Source organism: Empidonax traillii, unplaced genomic scaffold (genome assembly GCF_003031625.1).
Source record: "Empidonax traillii isolate 1590-97213 ecotype Southwest subspecies unplaced genomic scaffold, ASM303162v1 scaffold718:size422569, whole genome shotgun sequence".
Classification (NCBI taxonomy): domain Eukaryota; kingdom Metazoa; phylum Chordata; class Aves; order Passeriformes; family Tyrannidae; genus Empidonax; species Empidonax traillii.
Genome location: NW_020955911.1, coordinates 298,631 through 314,353, shown reverse-complemented (window position 1 = coordinate 314,353; position 15,723 = coordinate 298,631). Strand labels below are relative to the sequence as shown.

General features: G+C 40.8%; 1 protein-coding gene across 8 annotated transcripts in view; it reads left to right on the top strand.

Annotated features, from left to right (window-relative positions):
* Window positions 1-15,723, top strand: part of BPTF (bromodomain PHD finger transcription factor) — a 48,138-nt gene that overhangs the window by 16,030 nt on the left and 16,385 nt on the right. For 4 of the 8 annotated variants that reach the window (XM_027900338.1, XM_027900334.1, XM_027900331.1 and 1 more), the window contains exons 3-19: window positions 1,373-1,596; window positions 1,740-1,940; window positions 2,455-2,640; window positions 4,616-4,777; window positions 4,971-5,146; window positions 6,085-6,440; window positions 6,703-6,834; window positions 7,369-7,498; window positions 7,908-8,043; window positions 8,511-8,726; window positions 8,984-11,387; window positions 11,612-11,736; window positions 11,954-12,082; window positions 12,369-12,519; window positions 13,215-13,338; window positions 14,618-14,870; window positions 15,324-15,485. In XM_027900338.1, coding sequence (XP_027756139.1) covers window positions 1,373-1,596; window positions 1,740-1,940; window positions 2,455-2,640; window positions 4,616-4,777; window positions 4,971-5,146; window positions 6,085-6,440; window positions 6,703-6,834; window positions 7,369-7,498; window positions 7,908-8,043; window positions 8,511-8,726; window positions 8,984-11,387; window positions 11,612-11,736; window positions 11,954-12,082; window positions 12,369-12,519; window positions 13,215-13,338; window positions 14,618-14,870; window positions 15,324-15,485 — 5,267 coding nt within the window. The remainder of the gene's footprint in view (window positions 1-1,372; window positions 1,597-1,739; window positions 1,941-2,454; window positions 2,641-4,615; window positions 4,778-4,970; window positions 5,147-6,084; window positions 6,441-6,702; window positions 6,835-7,368; window positions 7,499-7,907; window positions 8,044-8,510; window positions 8,727-8,983; window positions 11,388-11,611; window positions 11,737-11,953; window positions 12,083-12,368; window positions 12,520-13,214; window positions 13,339-14,617; window positions 14,871-15,323; window positions 15,486-15,723) is intronic. The other 4 variants (XM_027900330.1, XM_027900333.1, XM_027900336.1 and 1 more) reach the window with 4 other exon arrangements.

The window sequence follows — 15,723 nt, the reverse complement described above, 5'->3', positions numbered from 1 at the left end:
GACAGTTCTTCTGAAAGGAGCTATTTCCTGGGAAAACTTGTCAAATGTAACAGGTTGGTGTGGTTAAAACTTAAGGGAATATTGGCAGTTTAGAGGAATGAGTGGGTAAAGTAGAATGAGTTGCTTTTCATGAGCAAATGCCTTTATGAGAGAGATGGGAGTATTTCTTTGCAATAAATCATTTTTTTTTTCATCAAACCCCAAAGTCTGGTTTGTAATAATGGCTGTGAGGAGTGAGCAGTTGAATTTTGAGCAGTGTTGCCATTATGAGCTTCAGAACCACCTTATTTCAGTGGTGTCCTGATGGGGTTGCAAGCAATAGTTGTTGCCTTAGGGTTGTTTGTGTTTCTGAATCCCTGAGGCCAATTTTCACTGTGGGGAAAGGCAGCCAGGAGAGAGGAACCTGCAACAGCCCTCCCAACCTGCCCTCAGCTTTCCATTGCTGTGGACACTTTGGGTTGGGATTATCCAGGAGCCCCAGGCCTGCAGTGCTGTGACAGGGAGTGCAGGTGCAGCAGTTCAGTCCCTTCCCACAGTGAGGTCGGGTGGTAAATCAGCGTCACCCACTCGCTGTAGGAGCACTGGGATGGGGGGTGGAGGTGAATGGTTGGGCTCAGGGCCAGCCTGGAGCTGCTGCTGCTGCTCAGCAGGGCAGAACGAGCCAGGCTGGAGTCCAGAGTGTTCTCCCTGTGCTCTCCAGTGCTCCAGGAGAGCCTGTTCACCTGGGATATTTATGGAGCTCCCTCGGATCTGCTGGCCCTGCTGAGGTGCTTTGGGCACTGTGGCCTCCAGTAGTTCTGTCTGGGCTTGTGGGGTGATGGAATAACTCAGATAAAAACAGTGGCAATCCCATAATCTTTTCAAAGGAGTGTATTATTACTGGTGCTTCACAGGTGGATGCTGTAGAGATGCCAATATAAAATATTTTATGGATGTGACATTCTACTCTTGGAATTTTCTAACTGTGCTCTTTCCTGAGCATGCACTTACAAACACCACCCACCGTGGAGTCTGGATCCATTACCCTCTTTCACTGCAAATTGTTTGAGGCTCAGTAGTAAATTACTGCTTACAGTAATACTAAATATATTGAGAATAAATCTTGTTGTCAGATTGGACAAACAGGTTTTGAGGAGGCTTTTCAGAAGCTTTCCTAAGGAAGCTGTCAGGAGAACTGAGGGAATGAAGGCAGGGAGGGAAGCAAGAAAGGGATATTGAGTATTAAACTGGTTGCATAAAATGTCCACATGTGATTTGTTTGGTCACATTCAGGTATTGGCATGTGATAGTTCTCTGCAGAAAGCAATCTGAGACTCATCTTTGTCATTCACCCAGATATTTTCAAATTAATACGTTTTAAATACTCCTACAGAGAGGAAGATTCAGAAAGCGAGAAGGATAAGAAAATCTGGTACTACAGCACAAAGATCCAGCTGGCAGAGCTGATTGAATGCCTGGACAAAGATTACTGGGAAGCTGAGCTATGCAAAACCCTGGATGAAATGCGGGAGGAGGTTCATCGGCACATGGATGTAACAGAAGACCTCACAAACAAAGCAAGGGGCAACAACAAGTCTTTCCTTTCTGCAGCGAATGGTAAGGATGTTTTGTTGGATGGGAATAAATGTTGCGCTTTGAATTTATTTCCTATCAGAAGGAGGATTTATGGAGTGTTATTTGTGCTCTGTGCTCTGTAGGTGGTGGTTTATTTGTTGGTGACAACATCCTTTCTGTTCTAGATGAAATTTTGGACATCATCAGAGCAAGAAAAGGAGAAATAGTGGAAGATAGAAACACAGGAGATGATGAAGGAGAAAAGGCCAAGAGTGATGGTGATAATGACCAGCCAGATGCTGAGAGAGACAAGGAAGAATCTGGAGACCAAGAGAAAACTGAGGAAACACAGAATGAGCAAGATGTGGAAAAAGAGAAGACAGAAGGTAAAGCCAGTCTGACTGTGCTTTAACAGCTCCATTTCAGTGAAGTGAATCTTTACTTAAAAACTTCACATTTCTCCAGGTGTTAATGGGATACTTTTTTTTTTTTTTAATATGATTCTCTAAGATACTTTTGTAAAAGGTGATATTTGACAGTTCCTTTGTGCTTGCACGTTGCGGTTGTTTTTCTTGTTAAGTAATTTCACCAATTTTCCTGCTCCTACACAGCTTCCAGATCCCCTGCCTTGAGGTGCAGGAGGCACTTACAGGTTGTGATCAACAGGTTTATAGTTACCTCATTTTTAACTTTTTCTTCATCACAGTGGGTTTGCTCTTTGATTCTGAGACAATTCTCTCGCAACAAAAAGGGAAAGAAAAGCAAAAAAAGCTTCCTATTTTTCAGCATTATCACCCAAACAAAACTGCTGCACCGAGTTGCTTTCTGTGGATGATGCCAAATGACACGGGAAGGCACAATAAAGAATATCCCTAAAGTTTTGTTGTGGTTTTACTGTAGAGGCAGCAGTCGTTGGGGATAAAAGTAACTCTGTGACACCAAGCACTGATGACAACACCACAAATCCTTCTGCAGGAGGCAGTAGTTGCCCTGAAGGGAAGAACCTGGGGTGTCAGGCAGAAAGCCTTGATAGCAACAACGTGGCAGAGAAGAAGGTGGCAGCAGAGCCCCCCCTGGAACTCTCAGGTACAGAGGGCACTGGTACCAATGCCTCTGTAATTTGGGCAATCTGTGAAGTTTTTCCTCTCTGATTTGTCCACTAAAACCATTCCCAGTGTGTATCACTCATGCTGTTTGCTTGCAGTGCCATCCTCTACTGCTACGTTGTCATTATTAACATTTCAGAGTTAATTTTCTTGCAAGTGGTGCTTGAAATCCTCTGTCACATGAGCATTGTTTCCATGCCTTCCCAGGATGACTCTGGCTAAGCTTTTTATTTGCTCTTTTCCTTCCATTTTATTTTCCCATAGTGGTCCATGATGGTTGTTGGTGTCCTCTCAGAGTTCATTTCGAGTTCTGATTTGCTGCTGGCTTGTTTATTATTTTAACCTCTCATTTACTGTATCAGTTACTAACAAACAAAGCATTTTCATTCAATTGAAAGCAGTTTCATTCAAGGTTAAAATTGCCATGGTAGGGATTTTAAACAGATTGAAGAATTAGAAGCACAGGGGCTCTTGTATTTTAATGTGTTTTGTTCTGCCATGTCACGATTCAAATGACGTAATATATATCATTTAATTTAAAAAATCTAACCCAACTTTTGCTTTAGGAATAAATGGGACTTGACTAAAGGTAACTTAAATTCTCAGGATTATTTTCTATTACGTTTAGAATTATTTTCTGTACAAGATTTCCCAAATAACCAAATATTGTTGTAGACAGCTGATTACTGTTCAAATGATGAGGGTTTTATTTTCAGTTCTTCAGAATCTGAACATGCTTTAATCTGTGTTGTGTTTTAAAAAGTGGTGGTAACTGTTTTCCCTCCTACAGAAATAGTTTTCCAGGCAGGGACAGATTGTAGTTCTTGAACTTGTGAAAGTCAGTGCATCCCAACCTTGTACCAGACTTTCTTAACAGGAGGACAAAATGAAAATCAAGATTAATCTGTAATCTGGAAGCCTCATAACACACCCTTTGAGTACAGAAAATGCCTTAGTGCATGAGACAAACCCCCCAAATATATTTTAGATACTTGGCCAAATATTTTTGCCTGTTCTCATATTTTTTATTCCCTTTTAAAGTTGTTAAATGGAGGTTTACTTGAAAAGATGCATATCCTATAATTTTGTTTCAGACGCATTTCTGGGTTTGTGTTTTATTTTAAAGATTCACTTACATATTTATCATTATTTATTATACTTCCACAAGTACTTTTCCCCTTCCAAAGCTTCTGGCTTAGTTTTAAATTAGTGGGCTATTTTTTTATGGGAAAGTTATGTGTGGAGAGGGTTTTTCCTCATGTCTAATTTACCATATTCACCACGATGCCTGTGTTCCTACTGTGAAATTCCAGACTGACACTCTCCTTTCAGAGGGAGGGAAGGACACTGAACCAGGATCACTGAGGCAGCTCCCCCCAAAGAGGGGGAAAATCAGAGTAAAATGAAAAGTTAGATGAGGAGATCTGTCACCATTCCTGTTAAATGTAATTTGGATATTAGTCTTTATTATTTGAACTGAAATCTGGGGGATCCCTCAGAATTAATGAGCTGAAGGGCAGACAGTCAAAGACTCTGAAAGGTGTGTGCTTTGAGGGACAGGTGACACACAAGAGAATCCTGGGAGCTGCAGGAAGAGCAGAGTTGATGGAATCTGAATTCTAAATGCAGAGTTTCAGTGGAGGGTTCTCTGTGTGTGCATCTGTAGGCAAAAAAAAAATTGTCTTGGATGAAATATGAATGTATCTTAAACACAAGGATGAATTTCAGTTCTTCAGAGCTGGAAAAGTTGAAACTGCTTGAAACAGAACAAAAAGCACTTTGAGGGATACTCTGCTCTGAAAGGAATGAATATTTTATGAGTGTTTCCCTCCAGTCCAGCAAAACACGTTCACCTGACTGTTTCTGGTGAAAAGTTTTAAAGCTTAAAAAAAAAAAGGGCATTGATCCAATTAAAAAAAAAAAAACCAGCTAAAAATGAAGTTGTTCTTTTGTAGAAGAAACTGGTCAGATGATCCCCAGCAGCAGCAGCAGTGGGGCTGCTGCACCTCCCCAGGCAGATGTCGAGAGCAGCAGTGGCAGCGAGCAGAATGACTCCATCAGGACTCTGGAGGAGGCTGAAAATGCAGAGAGGGGATCCCAGACTTCAGAGGACATAGGTAATAATAACAATAATAATAATAATGATGTCTCCAACTTTCATTTTATGCATTTTTTTTCTCTTCACTAAACTTCTTTTCCTTCTCGTTGTAACTCCTATATACATCACCAGCAAACTCCCAGTTTTGAAGTTTGTTTTAAAAGCCTGTTTTGTTTTGGTTTTTGTTGTTTTTTTTTTTTTCTCCTGGGCAGGAGAGAAATCAAATGGTGAAAGGAGTGATTCTCCAGGAGCAGGAAGAGGCACAGCAGGCTCTACACGAATGCTCACCAGGCTGAGGAATCCAGACAGCAAACTGAGCCAGATGAAAAACCAGCAAGTTGCTGCTGCAGCACAGGAAGCAAATAAGTCATTTAAAGAAACCAGAGAGGTTTGTGCCCACCTTGGAAAACTCAAAAGGAATACAAAAAAAACGTTCTAGAAAAATGCTAATTTATTGAAATAATAATAAATTTTTATTTAAAAATGAGAAAGGCATTATGGCAGGCAGTGGAGGTAAATGAAAAGCAGTAATAATGGATTAGCAAATGGGGAAATTGTGATGTCCCAAGAAACTTTTTTCTTCTTGTCCTTTGGCTGTGCTCTCCTGGTTACTCTCTCCAGAGTGAGCTGACAGTGACCAAATGCACTGGTATAAATGTTTTATATCACTGAGGGTTGTTTGTTGGGTCTTTGGTGGTTTGGTTTGGTTCTGGTTTTTTCAAGTAGCCCAGTCTGTCCAGGAAGGAAATGTTTGACTGTTGAGAGTTCGTTGCAGTTTGCTACGTATTGTTTGGTGTATTACTTTTATTTATTTATTTTATTTATTATAACTGATTTTTTCCAAAGGAAGTTAGCATTTAGTGTATGTATTGACAAACAGATTGGACCAGTGACTTCATCCATGCCATGCTTTCCAAGTCCAAGATCATTGTTTGCTCTGCTCTGTGTCTGAATCATGGGATGTACCAAGGAGGGGGTTCTCAGAAAGCTTGGCTGAGTTTAGTGAAGCTGTTTTCCCCCTCCATAGGCACAATTCACAGCAGAAAAACAGGTTCCTGTTTGGACTGTGGAGCCTGGATAGTGCTTTTTTTTTAATGCTAAAGTTGATCCTGGTGATATCCTAACTCTGTTTACAATCAGTGATGGAGTAAAATATTAGTATGTTGGATAAACACTTATTTACTCCTGCAAAATGAAGCAGGGTATTTTTATTCTTTTACAGATAGACAATTAAAGCACAAATCATAAGTAAATAATCATAATTAAGCAGATAGAAATATTGAAAACTTTAATGTGCCTCTTTAAAACCCCTGTTTCTTTCCTAAGGTTCTGGTGGTGAACTCTCAAGGCGAAGTGTCCCGAGTGAACACCAAGAAGGATGTGATGATCAAAGGGAACATGAACAATTACTTCAAGCTGGGGCAGGAGGGGAAGTACAGGGTTTATCACAACCAATATGCCACCAATTCCTTTGCCTTGAACAAGCACCAGCACAGGGAGGACCACGACAAGAGACGCCACCTGTCCCATAAATTCTGCCTGAGCCCGGCGGGGGAGTTCAAGTGGAACGGCTCCGTGCACGGCTCCAAAGTCCTGACCATCTCCACCTTGAGGCTCACCATTATTCAGCTGGAAAACAACATCCCAGCATCCTTCCTTCACCCCAACTGGGCTTCCCACAGGTAAATTGAGGGATGGAAATACAAGTTCTCTTGTTTTGCTTGCGTTTTTGCCAGCAGTGTTAATAAGCAACGGTCTGTGTTTTTTCAATCAATAGATTAAAATATAAGATAATGTATGTTTGTGGTGGCTGGCTAAAAGGATTGTACATTTGACTAAAATATTAAAGTACAGGAGTCTTTATGCTACCATTAAACCTGTTAACACAGTGTACTGTTTTAGTGCCTGGATATGGTTCAGGTTTTGCTCTGCTTTCCACTTTAGGTCTAACTGGATTAAGGCTGTTCAGATGTGCAGCAAGCCCAGGGAATTTGCACTAGCACTGGCTATCTTGGAGTGTGCAATTAAACCAGTTGTCATGCTGCCCATCTGGAGGGAATCTTTGGGGCACACAAGGTAAAATTAATACATATTAAAATACTTTTGAATGTGAGAACTTACTTTGCTTTACAATTACTGGTTCCTCTAAGCCTGGAAGAGTTATGTTTAAATTAAGTCAGTCATTCAGCCCTTGAAGTGCTTTATCTCAGCCAGAAACACTGACAAGGCATGACAGCATTTTTATAGCGTCATTGCTGCTGTGTTTGTTTTATCTAAACCACAATCTCCAAGTGCTAAAACTCTGGGACAGCAGAAAAGCAAATTTCAACACTCCCAGCTCAGTGGAGCCTGGTTTGTGTCTCTGATTGTGTCACAGGAGCAGAAAATAGAGGTGTCTGATGTTGGACACAGTTGCAGGCAGCTGTGTTTGCTTTACTGGAATAGCCCAAAAGAGTGGTGTTACTGTGGCAAGTAATACATAAAACCTGACATGGGCATTCCTCTTAACCTCAGATATTAAAAACTATTTAAAGGGGTGCTGTGTGCTGTTGGCTCCTTGTATTTACTCCCAAGATGCTGTTGTTAACTGCACTTCAATCTGGGGGGTAGATTACGCAGAATGACAGCCATAGAGAGAGAAGAGAAGGAGAAAGTGAAAAAAAAAGAGAGGAAACAAGAGGAAGAGGAAACCATGCAGCAAGCCACGTGGGTGAAGTACACATTTCCTGTCAAACATCAGGTGGGGTCCTCTTTTGTTTACAAATATGTGTAATACTGCAGAAACCTCTTGAGATTCTCCTGTAAATGGTATTAACTTTTGTTGGAGTGGTTTATTGCTTTAAATTTACTTCTTGTAATAAACATACAGGTCGGTTCAAAAACTGCTATAATCTCTCAGCTTTTAGGCAGATCCTCACTATTACATTAAATAAACAAGATGTTTAGATGTTACTATGATAGAATCAGTTGAATTATCAGCAGATGTATCTTTGATTTTAGGCAGTACGTTATTTCACAAGTATACTTCAAAAGTCTGGAAAATAAAGTTTTTTGTTGTGGGGTTTTTTTAATTCATCTTTGATTTTTAAATGTAAACAATAACGCAGCAAATAGCATTGTTAATGCTACTATTTTAAAAATATTGACAGGTTTGGAAGCAGAAAGGAGAGGAATACAGAGTAACAGGGTATGGTGGCTGGAGCTGGATTAGTAAAACCCATGTGCACAGGTTTATGCCCAAACTGCCAGGAAATACAAATGCAAATTACAGAAAACTGCTATCAAGTAAGTATTTGCATTGCTTACACATTTTTTTATTTTTTTTTTAATTACAGTTAATTATCTGTATGTGATATTTCTTGTGCAAACTTTTAGGAATAATGTTCCAGGGAAGCTTTTGTGGATGTTTGCTGATCTTTGTCGGTTGTCACGGATATTTTTAGCTACATTAAATTGTTTCAGTTCTCAATTTATGTGTAATATTTGCACAGCTTTGCATAGGCGTGTCTAAATTAAAGGTAGATCAAAATTGTATAGAAAATCAAAACCAAAAATAACATCTGAAGTATTGGGGGATGTGTATATATATTCAATATTGCACTTTAACCTGTGGTGTTACCACTGCCTGCTTAATTCTGAGTTTCACTAATGATGTGCAAGTGATTGGAGAGATAAATTAACACCCAGGAAAACGTGGCAGAGTACCAAAAAAAAAATATTCTGAATAATTGAAATAATTAATTTGTTAATAGCAAAGAGCGAAGAGGAAAAATGCCACTTGGATAAACGAAAAGGGCTCGCTAAGGTAAAAGCAGAGAAAGACAGAGCAAAGGATTCTCGTGAGGGGCAAGCGAAAGACAAAGCAGATGGTTCAGAAACCTTGGAGAAAGTGAAAGAAGAGAAGTTGCCCGAAGAAAAAGTAGAAGTTGATACAATTTCTGAAAACTTGGATCATGCAAGAGGCACAGGTGATAATCTTATTGTAAAGCTCCCTAATCATTACACAATTAAAAGCCTAGAACCTCAGAAATAACTGTTGAAAAACATCAAAGTGTCTCAGTTAAATGATTGCTTATTATCCACTGTAGTAGTGTCTGAAGTTTTTGTTCCTTTTTTTTTTCCCCCAAATCTATTAATATGCTAAAAGTTGTGTTTATTTCTTAGTACTTAATGTGAAAATAAGAGTTTGGGGGCTCACTGACTCAGAGCTGTTCCTTCTTCACAGCGGAAAAAGAAATCGATGGTGAAAATGATAAAGTCATCAAGGAAGAACCTATGGATGTAGATGATGTGAAAATTGAATCCTCCCTGAAAGATGAGGACAGCCATTGTAAGCTGGATATAATCAATGTCAGTGAGGGCTTTCATTTAAGGACTTGCTACAAAAAGAAAGTAAAATCCTCCAAATTAGACGGACTTCTGGAGAGGAGAATAAAACAGTTCACCCTGGAGGAGAAACAGCGCCTGGAGAAGATGAAGCTGGAGGCTGGGGCTAAAACGGGGGCCATTCGACCCGTGAGCCCCCAGAAAAATACAGAAGAGCTACAGAGGAAAGGGAAAGAAGGAGGCCAGTTTGATATTTCTTCCCAAGACCAGACCTACGTGTCAGAGAAGACCCAGCCTGAAGATGCAGGGCAGGAGTCTTTGGCCATCAGCAGCATCTGCTCTACCAAAACTGGTGAGGAGGACGAAGCTTTGGCAAACAGGCTGTCCAAAGGAGAGGGGCAGCTGCTGGATGAGGACTCACCTCAGTCCTCTGAAGGAGAAAGCTCCATTCACAATGATGGTAAAGAGAACAACCCTGAGCCTCCAACTGCCGACAAGTGTCCAGGACAAGAGGCTCTTGGAGAGTCTGAGAGTTCTTTGGTGGATGGTTTGAAGCAAACCAGTGCAGAAGGCAAAATCAAATGGGACATTTCAGAAACAAACGAAGAACCTTCGGAACAAAATCTCCCTGTTAGCAGAGTATCTCAGAGAGAACTCGAAAACCTGGGGCCAGTGGTACCTGAAAGTCGAAGAGATGCTGTGACCACTCCTGAGAAACCAGATTCAGAAGGGAATTCTGAGCAGCAGAGCAGAGATCCAGAAAACAATTGTCTGACAAAAAGCCATATGGAAACAACGACCTCTCAAGAAAGCGAAATGGAGGAAGAAATTCCTCCTGTGAAGACCGAAGGTAAATCTGAAAAGAAGATTTTATTTCACCAAAAATCAGCTAACAAAGACCTAGAGCCACTTAAATCAGGGCTGATTTCTGAAAGAAACCTCGAAAGTCAAACTCTGGAGCACATGGATGGGGTCGATGTTACCGAGGATTTACTGAGCTCCAAACTAACTGAGGCAAATGGTCAAAAGAAAGGTCAGGAACTGAAAGTGGAAACAAGTACCATAAACAAATACCTTGGTCAGACAAATGTAAACACTGACAGAAAGAATAATAACGATGAAGAAACTGGGACAGATGTAGAAAAGGAAAAATCATCCTTTCAAATGAATGGAAAAGACAGTGACATTAAAAGTTTGGCAAATGATGAGTGCTTGGTGAAAGCCCCTTGTGAAGCCAAGGCAGGGGCTGATATTGAACCCAAAGTTAATAATATCAATAAATCCATCCCAGAACATGAAATAAAACCGTTGGCTTTTAAGGAATCTTCAGTAAAGCCTTTCATGAATGGTGACATCATGGTAGAGGACACAAAGGACAAAAATAAGGTGGACTCAAAGTCACATCTGCAGAGTTCACCCCAGCCTGAGTCTGGAGAGAGTCTTCAGCCAGCGGATGAAGTTCCCAAGTACATGCAGAAAACTGAAGAAAAGCAGCTTTCTCCTGAGAGATCTGCCAGTGTTGGCTCTGTTTCCTCACCAGCACAGACTGGCTGTAAAGAAAAAGCCTTGAGCAGTGATGCAGAGTCCATGGAAACCGAGGTCACTGAGGAGAACAAAGCTGCTCCATCGCCTGTGGCCTTGTCTGAGGAGTCCAGCCTGAGTGGTCACTGTGCTGACCAGAACGGTGTCCAGACACACCAGGTGGAAAACATGAATGGAGAGAGCAAAGTAAAAACTGTTATCACTGAGGTGACCACCACAACTTCAACTGTGTCCACGGAATCCAAAACGGTGTTTAAGGTGGCCGAGACCGGAGCTGCCAGTGAGGAGAAAACCACTGTCGTTTCATCTACAGAAAACTGTGCCATATCCACTGTAACCACCACCACCACTGTAACCAAGCTCACCACTCCAGCCACAGACAGCAACACTGATGTCATTTCTGTCCAGGAGCACAGTAAAACAGTGGTTACAACAACGGTCACCGACTCCCTGACCACCCCGGAGGGCACCTTGGTGACTTCCATGACCGTCAGCAAGGAGTATTCCACAAAAGACAAAGTGAAGCTCATGAAGTTTGCAAAACCCAAAAAAACTCGTTCTGGAACCGCCTTACCGTCCTATAGAAAATTTGTCACCAAAAGCAGTAAAAAAAGCATATTTGTTTTACCCAATGATGACTTAAAAAAGCTGGCCAGGAGAGGAGGGATCAGAGAGGTTCCCTACTTCAATTACAATGCAAAGCCTGCCTTGGATATCTGGCCATACCCATCCCCAAGGCCAACTTTTGGGATCACTTGGAGGTACATACTTTACATTTTTGAGGAGAAGTTTAGGACGTGATGAAATGAATTTTAAAATATGAATGAAATACACGTTTGTGTCCAAAATGTGCCAATTTTATCATTCAGTAATTTTCTATATTGTTCAGTAAAAGTAGAATGGAAAAACCTTTGTCCTGTTAGTTTGGGTGGGTATTTTTAAACACATTCTGATTTTAAGGTATAATTCCTACTCTGTCTTTTAGGTACCGACTCCAAACAGTCAAATCCTTAGCTGGGGTGAGCCTGATGTTGAGATTGCTCTGGGCATGTCTCAAGTGGGATGATATGGCAGCAAAAGCTCCACCTGGGGGAGGAACCACAAGGACAGGTACCATTACTTCATTTCTTAATGCAGCTCTTAATTTTGAGTATTTCTATAAAGTTAATTTTGAGTGTTTCTGTAAGGGCTCAAAGGCACCTGTGGCATTTGAATTCCTTTAGGCAACAATTCTTACTAGTTTCTCTTTCTTTACCTGGAGTCTATTGACTGCAGATTTAGCTTTATTTCTTGCTGTTACTGATGTGCTGGGAATAATCTGTTGTAGAAACAACTGAAACTGAAATTACAACGACAGAAATAATCAAGAGGAGGGACGTTGGTCCCTATGGAATCCGCTCAGAGTACTGTATCAGGAAAATCATTTGTCCCATTGGTGTCCCAGAGGCTCCAAAAGGTATGTTTGTTTAGACATTTTTTTCCCCCTCCCTGTAATCTCCACAGAAATTAAAGTAAATGGATCTTTGGGTTCATTCAGACCATCGAGGGGGCAAACACAGCTTGAGTGAGCTGTTCATTCACCTGGGGAAACAATGATGCATTGACAAAGGGAGGTGGTTTATCTGAAGCCGAAAGGCCTCCCTGTTCATCAAATGGGACTGAAAAAGACACTGAGTCTTGGTTTACACTTTTATTTGGTTTTACCACTGAGCTTAATGTGTGTGTTTTGACTTTCTCCAAAGAAACTCCAACACCCCAGAGGAAGGGACTGCGATCCAGTGCCCTCAGGCCAAAAAGGCCAGAAACACCCAAGCAAACAGGCCCTGTGATAATGGAAACTTGGGTAGCAGAGGAGGAGTTGGAACTGTGGGAGATCAGGGCATTTGCTGAAAGGTAAATGAACTCAAGTGAGCTTTTAAAGGAAGGAGTTTTAATTTGTGTGATTGTTAAATCGATTGTTAAATTTCCACCAGAGAACACGAACTTGGTCCCTGGGATCACTAAAAGCCCATCTCTGCTGTATTTTTGCTGTGCCTTTTTGACGGTCAGGCTTTAAGTTGTAAAGCTAAACTATTTGCTGGCACCAAAACTAATTTATGCAGATATTACAGATTTGTTAGAATTAATATTACATTAATTTTTCCATGCTTATGAACCCATCACTGTTTATGCTAAAAGGTTTTTACTGTAATGCCTGGAAAGGCATCAGGCTACTTTTGGCATGACTTTTACATACAATATGTGTTAAATACTTCTATAAGGCAAAGAAAATGAATGTGTGCAAGTAAAGTGAAGGTAAACTCAGCCTGAGAATATACAAGTTATAAGATATTTTCAATGTTTTATGATAAGAGTTGGAACAACCTTTTTCAGTCTCTTGGAAAGAATAATTTTACATTAATGCTATTCCATAGGTTGTGTTCAGATGCAATCATAAAGCCAGTTTTAAAGCCATGACCAGTTTGGCAATGCTCTTCAATCTTGATAGTTGTTCTCGTAAGAGCAATTAAACTGGATGAAAGAAAGTCCAGTTTGCTGGTGGGATTTCCTGTGGTGGTTTAACTTACTCTTGGTTGTGTCTTTGGCAGGGTGGAGAAGGAAAAGGCACAGGCAGTTGAACAACAGGCTAAGGTTAGTGAACAGAAGAAGGCAGAGGAATTCAAGGCCCAATTGGAGGCTCAGCTAAAACACCAACGTTTGGCTGCCCAGCAGGTGGGGAGCTGTTGGTGTTCCACCTGTCAGCAACTGGTCACCACATGTGTTACAGATGGGAAATTAACTTTATCCTTACCTTACACCTGTTTTGCACACAGTGAAAACTGCAGACTAACATCAACCAATGCTGCTGCTGCTGTACATTTGTTATTTTGAAACAGGGTTAAAGCAAAGATTTGAGTTGGATTGCCTTTTTATATATATATATATATTTATTTTTATATATATTTATAACACTTCAGAAAGGTTTAAGGTTGAGAAGCACCAATCTCCAGGTAAGGTCATCAGTATGCAATGGAAAGCTGCCTTGGGGATACAGTTGCATTTCTTGCTTCAATCAAATTGAATCTTTTGATTTTATTCTGTCTTAAGTTGGCTGGGTGAAGCCCCCTGATAATTTTATTTAAATATATGGAGATATGTACATGTATTTATATATAAATGTATGCAATTAAAATCAGGGAGCCCAGCACCACGTTGGTCTTTCACAGACATTATTAAGAACTGTGCATTTTTCCAACTCACTCCTTTTCATTTCATCTTCCTGAAAAAATGAAGTGGCCATTACTGCACTACTAACCAAACACTGGAATTTAAATTAATAAATACAGAGATGATTCCAGTGACAAAGAGAAAAATGTGAGCTTAATTGAAATTTTAGAAGAGCTTACCGATGCTACCCCTTCACAAAGGGGCTCTGTGAATTAAATGTAGCTGCTCAACAGTTACATCACAGAAGGTGTCTGGGTAAGGTAAGGGATTTTGAACCTAATTTTTTTGAGCAGGCTGCAAAGTGGATTTACATTTAAAAGAATACATTTTAAAATTGCATTCTTAGTGGTGAAGTAGAATGATACAATCTGTTTCTTTCTGTAATGTGCAGGAAGCTCTGAATTTAGGACTGTAAATAGTGTTGATGATGATGTGCCACTTACTGACATAGAGGTACACACATGGTCAAAGCCAAACATAAATGGATATTTTTCAAAGTTTTAACCTTTTTGATTAATTTGAGACTAATATTTGGGGAGTTTTTTAAAGTAAAATGTGCAGTGAAATTAACATAAACCAAGGATTTTAAAGGTGCTGTAAGGAAAGTGTATTCTGAGCAGAGCTGGAGTTCTGCAGGGAGCCTGTTCTTCAGTCCTCTACAATCTGAACTAAAATCCTCCCAGAGTCCTTTGTTTTTCCATAGTGGGTAGAGACAGTGTTTATGTTGCAAAATCTGAAGGTGCTCATTATCCCTTTTATTCGATTTTCTCTCTAAACCCCCCAGAAGCGGCTGGAGCAGCAGAAGCAGATCCCTGCAGGGGGGGTGGTGGCTGCAGCCACCACATCCAGCAGCACTGCCACCACCATCTCCACCCCCCAGAAAGTCGTGGTGGGCCCCTTGGCAGGCCCAGTGCCCACGGGAACCAAAGTAGTGCTGACTACTAAAGTGGGTTCTCCAGCCACAGTAACATTCCAACAGAACAAGAACTTCCACCAGACTTTTGCTACCTGGGTTAAACAAGGCCAATCTTCAACAGGTAAGTGGCCATTTAGCATGGGAAGAACATCCTATAACATCACATCCTACAAACTTCCCATCTTCTCCAGAATACACAGCATTGTGACATTGCTGGTTATCTTTGCTCTTGATTCTCGCTATGCCACGAGAACATTTCTGAGATTATTCCTGGGTCATTTTTCTTTGCTGGGAAGTCTTTATTTCTGACCTGTCTCATGAATTCCTGACAGTTGTACTAGTAATCATCAACACAATCATTCTGTGGTGTACCATGCTGTTTCCAAACCAGAACCTTTACCAAAGCAAGCATGACACATTCAAAGGAAAAAAAAAAAAAAAAAAGAAATAAAAACCATCCTGTAGTTTGCTGTTTCATACTTGAAAAAAAAAAAAAAAAAAAAAAAAAAACAACCACTCATTTCACTGACTAATTGTTGTGCTCTAAACCTGCCTGTTCTGTGTGCCTCACTAGCCACTAGCACAGCTGCCACCTCAGCCACAAGCATGGCCAGCACAGGGCAGACCTTCCAGCTCTCAGGCAACCCAGTAACGATGGCAGGGAAAGTGATAACTAAGCTGCCACTCCCTGCAAACAGCAAGATTGTTGCCGTCAATGTGCCATCAACTCAAGGAGGTAGGGAAAGGGAACTCAATTCAAATGTATTCCAGCTTGCTGATTAATTCGCCATTGACACTATTTTCCCAACTGTGACTTGAAGGGGGAAAAATTAGATGGATAATTACAAGTTTCTAGAGCTTGCTCCCTCCCCCCCCACACCCAGTGTTGCCTGTTTGTGTCTGTAAGGGGAAAAAATGCAAGGGGTTTTTTTTGCCTGTAAATTATTCTGCATTTCTAAGTGCAAAATTAGGAG